General features: G+C 41.2%; 1 protein-coding gene across 2 annotated transcripts; it reads right to left on the reverse strand.

Annotated features, from left to right (window-relative positions):
• Positions 1 to 360: 360 nt before the first annotated feature.
• LOC122798364 lies at positions 361 to 3,065 on the reverse strand. Of its 2 annotated transcripts, none has more exons than XM_044067224.1 (3): positions 2,940 to 3,065; positions 2,684 to 2,827; positions 361 to 2,574 (listed from the first exon to the last, which is right to left on the reverse strand). In XM_044067224.1, exons 1-3 carry the CDS (start codon positions 2,965 to 2,967, stop codon positions 635 to 637), a joined length of 2,112 nt encoding a protein of 703 aa, XP_043923159.1. In that variant the 5' UTR covers positions 2,968 to 3,065; the 3' UTR covers positions 361 to 634. The 2 variants fall into 2 exon arrangements, with proteins under 2 accessions (XP_043923159.1, XP_043923158.1); XM_044067223.1 differs by having other exon boundaries at positions 2,684 to 2,830.
• Between the last annotated feature and the right edge of the window lie 3,062 nt (positions 3,066 to 6,127).

Genomic DNA, 6,127 nt, shown 5'->3' on the forward strand with positions numbered 1-6,127 from the left:
ATTTTGCTTATAGGTCTCTGTGTAAAGTTATCACAGTTAAACTAGCAATGTACTCCCTGTATACTTATATATTGTAGTTTACTTGTACATCTTGTAATTTTCTAAAATTGTGGAGCTTTTCTCCACAGGCCTAGTCATACTATCTCAGTTAACAAATGTCAAATAAATAATAAATACATTTCTCTCAACCTGAAGAGAGTACAAATCTGGACAAATATTTGTAAAAAGTAGGTATATTTAGCCACAAAATCTGGATAACTAACATGGAAATTGTAAGCCCACAATTCACAAAGACAAATATAAAAGTGTGAAAAACAGAAATGACAAAAATATAACCAAAATAATTGTGTTTTATTCAAATTAAACTTTGCCAACAGACAAGTAAAAAGTAAACTGGTATAAAAATGAAATATATAATGCAAATGTTTTATAAAAAATAAAATAAATACTATTGTAGCCCATGTTTGCTGCTCTCACAACAGGACTGCTGCATCTTTGCCTTCAGTCAGGAGGACTGCACGGCCTGGTGGATACATTTTTGTTGTAAGCTGCAGCTGCCTTTTTTTGTAGCCTGAATAACGGCTAGGCTTAAAAGCATCCCCCTGGAAAGTTAGTCTAGTAATCACCAACAGATCTATGTTTGCTCCATAGAACAGCAGTCATTGTCTTTATTCATTTTCATTGCTAGTAATGAATTGAGTGTTTTGACATTTAATGACGGTCTCAATTCTGTTTTAATATTTTGGACCACGCTGAATGCTCGTTGTGGCTCATTGTTCAAATGTGGTAAACAAAGGAGTGTTAGTATGAGTCGCTTTAAGACAGGCATTTCTTCCATTACAGGACTTTGTAGGACTGCTGACCAATACTTGAGAAAACACATATCAGTTTCAAAGTTGTTGTTATGCTGATGTTGCGGCCACTTGAAGTCAGTGATTTGGTACATGGCAAATTCATCTATAAGTTGGCTCCAATCCACCCTTGATTTGCAAATCCCAAAATGAGTTCCAATGTTCTCTACAACTGTAATTTCAAGCTGTAATTTCAAGGAAGGGTCCAAAAAACTGCCAATGTTTTGCAGTAGAGAATCACCAAAAGGTAAATTCTTTTTCATTTCCAGAAGGACTGCAACATAAAATGCTTTTACCTTCTTATAGAAGGTGTGTTCAACTGCAGTACCAGCAATGTCATTGCCATTTTCATTCAAATATGTTGCAACATCAGCCCCAACATGAATCTGCTGCATAATATTATTGTCATCCTTAAGAAGACAACTACTGTTAAGACAAACAGTCTCCACAAATTCTTTAGCTGCAGCTGGCTTCAACAACCTGCTTGCATACACCTGCACAAGTTTTATGATATCACTGTACAGACTTATAAACTGGATGTCTCTGGCCTGCAACTGTGCACTGAATGTAAGGAGAGGCTCTACAGCATCCTTCAGGAAAAGGAATACCAGTTTTATATCATGACTGTTCAGCCTCTGTGTTATTAGGTTTACTTTTTTTGAACGGAGCTCAAATGACCAGAAGTATGACAAAAGTACAGGCCACAGGTCCAGCATTCTTTTTATGATTTTGGATAGACTCAGCCAAGGAGTGCGGGCACAATGAATAATTGGAGGTGGTTCAGTGACAACAAATAATGCAAATTCTTTCAGCTTCTGTTGCTGTGGTGTGTTACTTGAAAAGTGGCAATGAATGTCAGCTATTAACTCTTCTACAGGTAATGCCATTTGTTTCACACCTGATTTGATGCATAGGTCTGCTATATGGCACAGAGAGCCCACACTGAAGAGATCAGGATTGAGCTGCTTTAATCGTGATAGTACAGAATCGAGTTCATCAACCATGACCTCAGAGTAGTCTGATGAGTATGCAGCCATGTTACTTGCTGAAATGTTGAATCGCTGGAGAGTTTCTATAAGGCAGTTGTATATTGCTTCACCTGTTCCAGTCGCACAAATAGGCATGTCTAAGAACCGAACAACAACTTGACCACTTACCTGGTCAAAATATCCCACCAATATCACAAGGAGTTTATTCTCTTTCATATCAGTGCTTTGATCCAAGTAAATGCAATAAGGCTGCTTCCGACAAACTGTTGCCACATCTTCCTCACACTCTGGGCCCGAGACATCTTGTGCAATGCATATAGCTTTAGTTGCTCCACAGCTTATCTTCATTACCACTTCAAGATCAGTACAGTATTTTTTTATGTATTTCAGCAGCTGATCCCCAAGAGTAAAGGGTAGGTTGTGTTCTGCAAGCAGGCTGACAAATGCCACTTCAGATTTTGCCATTATCAAAGCCCAGCTGGTTTGCTGAGCTTGGGTAGTCACCACCCCAATTTCTTTCCTTTCAGAAGCAGCATGCTTTGAATTCATCTTGTGTTTGTCTCTATCCATATGCCTCTGAAGATCATTGCGCCCTCCATGGGTAATAGTAAAGTTACTCTTACAGACTTTACAAAAGGCATACTTTGGACCATGAGTACTTTCCATCACCCAATCAAATAACATCTTCCAAGCTCCTTGGAATGAAGACATTCTTCTTTTTTTCTGAGCAGGACCTGTTTATATAACAATAAACATATATATTTAACCTTCTTTAAGTATGACAACAGCACTTATCTTGAACGTCATTTCACTAACAAGAAACATGATTAGAACAGCTCTTACCTTTTCCACCACTAGGCAGCATCTCTGTCTCTGCTTGCTGTTTAGAAGGGGTGATCCCCAGTGTGTTCTTAATTGCACTGTCTGTGCTTGGTGCTGCAGATGTGACTTGTAAAGAAGACTGTCCTCTTTTTTCTTTGACATGGCCTGCTTGTAAACAATAAAAAAGTACTTAATCTCATCAAAGTATGGCTTAGTATGACAACAGTTGAAAGTCACGTTTTACTACCAAAGTAATAAGACAGAGAACAGCTCTTACCTTTTTCTTTTCCACCTTCAGATGGCATCTCTTAAAATGGGTAATCAATGTCGTGTCCGTAGTTGTGCTGCTTGTGCTTGGTGCTGCAGGTGCAGCGGAACTTTCTGACTTCACTCTGTAAAATTAAAATGAAACATCATGTGGTCGGTGGATAGTAGACAAGAAGAAGTGGTGTTGCTAAGGCCAGCTGGCAGGTGGGATAATTATCTTCAAAAGTATGATGTTGACATATTTTAAGTAGACAAGGTTTCCCCTGAAGACAAACGCAACCAAGCAGGATCAAAGCAGAATGAAAAAGTACATTAAATAAAATAGCAGCATCAGAACTGTTATTGATATTTTCATATTTTTATTCATATTTTCAAAACCAAGAAAGTTATACTTTACTGAGATAGTGATGTGAAATATAAAGGTAGAGGACACACACTATAGAAGGGCAGCTGAATTGGGTTTAGGGAAACATAGCTAACATTCACACAAGATACACCCTGGGCTACTGTGGAGAGTGTACATAGTAGAGAAAGTGGCCCAGGTTGTATCTTGTATGTAGACTGACTGTGTGTGCTTCACATTATACATGTAGTATCACAAAATAAACTCTAAACTACACACATGATTTATATCTGTTCATTTCACAGCAGCATAAGAAGAATGATGTGAAGAAACAAAGCATTCCACCTAAATTTTCACCCCAGCAATCTTCAAAAAAAACCTAGTACACTCTTTCAAAGTAAGAGTCAGAATCAGAATTCATTAAAAAATGCTAGCAAGCATTAACTGGAAACAAAAAATATCCAGATAAAAAATTTGGCAGTCTCTTCTCTGTCCGATGCATCTCGAGGCATTGAAAGAAGACCCTTTAAAAATATATAAAAACAGCTGTAGCAGCACTGCAATCCACAAGAAATCAATACTTCCAGCAGCAGTTACAAATAAAACTATTCCTCAGCGTGACATGGTTAGAAACAGTTTACCATATTTCAAATGTGTCTTTACAGTTGATACTATTTAATTTTATTATGTTACACATCGATCTGATGATGTTAATCCTCGTTCATTCCTTACGCATGGGTATCGGTTCCGACCTTGGAACCGAGCAGGCCATTTTCCAAGCTCACGTCAGCCACAAACTCTCGAGCTAAACTCTTACCCATAATTCCCCTCTCCTTGTTACCCCAGATTTCGTTTGCCGCGTCACAGTTAGGTCATGTCAGGCTACTTCTCTTGAGCTAAGTACACATTTTTGATCTTTTCAAAAATTTGATTAAACTTTGAGGAAAAAAAGTAGTTATTTAGTTATCTCTTACCTTATCGCACCTAGCGACTACTCCTTGTGCTCTTATTTTTTTGTTTTTTTTTCCTTCTCTTACTGACAAGGTACTTCTTCCCTTTACCATCATTGGTAAATCTTTCTGGGCCTTACCTTTGGGTAATTCCTTTTGGTAACCCTTCTTTCCCTTTCTTTACTATGACAAATATAAAAGGCAGTCCAGGTTTCAAAAGATGTGTGGAATGTGGCCATAAATTGCCTGTCTCTGATGCACATTCTTTATGGGTTTATTGTTTGGGTGTGCCTCATTTAACAGTTGATTTGTAAGAATTTCACTAATAGGACTGCCATTGAAAGAAAGAATAAGCTGATTTTAAAGGGGCTACTTAAATCTTCCTTTTCAGAGACTATTTCTGGGACGGAGGTCTCATCTCCTTCTAGCTCCCAAAAGAAAAGGAGTGATGATTATAAAAAATCTAAGTTTCTTCCATCCTCTCCGGCTGGAGGCCCTATGGAACAGAGACCAAAAAAACCTAAGCTTTCCACTACGAATTTGGCCTCATCGGCACCGACGATTTCGGAGCCTAGTTATTCGGTTCAGAGTCCATTGGCGCCATCTAATTTTTCGGCACAGAGTAGTGTGCCTCATACAGCGTCAGAACCGAAGGGCTCCTCGGTTCAGACTCCTTCATTGGCACCGACAGTACAGTCCATACAGTTTTTGTCAGCGCCGATAGGTGTGTCGACGCCAGTCTCCCTCTCGGTTCAGACCATCGATTCAGTGCAGACTATTTGCTCGGCACCAACCATTCCCTTTCTGTTGCAGACTCTCTCCACACCACCAGCTACCACTTCGGTACCGACCTTGTCGGTGCAGACATTACCTTCAGCACAGATGGTTCCCTCTGGGCACACTACTGTTGTTCAGGCCATGCCAATTCCTCTTTTTGCGGTACAAACTCCCACCGTTGTGGGCACCAAACTTGTTCCAACTTTGGATAGACCGGATTCTCTTTCAGCTATGTCTGTGAGATCCACTAGAAGCCTCTCTGAACACGATGTGCTGCGTCTTGTAGATCAATTTGTTCTGGCTAGAGGTATTCTTCCTCCCAGGACCTGTACTTCCTTGGGAAGCGACCATTCTTCATCAGAGCCCCCGTCACTGTCTTGGAAGCCCCTTACTGTAGCACAGTCTTCACCTGCGGTTCCCCTTTTGGATCTCACTAAGGAGCCTCAGTTGCCTTTGTGGCAGGATTCTCTTGCCACTACCCAGGATGCTAACTGTGGTGCCCCTTCTTCGGCTTTCTGCAGCTGTCCAGGGACTCTGAGTCGAGAGAAGACTATTGTGTCGGCTGATGTTTCTATATTATCAGTGCCTCCGCTTTTTACACAAGAACACCAGGCACAAGAGCCTCAGGACTTACCACCACAGGAGGCCCCTATTGAGCCATCTTCCCCAGTTCCTCCCTCTGAGGAAGTTCATCGAAAGTCTTCGTGTAAGAGGAAACACATGGACTCCACTGACGAGTCTCTCACCGAAGGCACAGACTTGGATGATGGGGAAGGGTCCTCTAGGTCACCTTCTGGAGGTATCCTGCCGAGATATCCCAGAAATCCTGAAACAGAGAGGTGATTGGCAGCCCTCTAACCCAACCTCTGAAGACTCTGTGTTCCTAGAGGCCTTTCGTGCCCGACCCCCTACCTCCTGGGTTACTCCACCTGCCGACGAACTGGTCTGGCTCGTTGTGCAGCATGCATGGATGGCTCCTGACACAGTTGAGGCCATTCCCCTGAAGCCAGATAAAATTTTGTCCCCTCCTGAGAGCGACCCCCATTGGTCCAAAGGTTTTCCGGTAGATGCCTTGGTGGTGGTGGCCGCAGCTAAAAAGGACCTGGCGGATGAAGAAAGCCAGACTGT

Source organism: Protopterus annectens, chromosome 3.part1 (genome assembly GCF_019279795.1).
Source record: "Protopterus annectens isolate FY-2018-M chromosome 3.part1, PAN1.0, whole genome shotgun sequence".
NCBI lineage: Eukaryota > Metazoa > Chordata > Ceratodontiformes > Protopteridae > Protopterus > Protopterus annectens.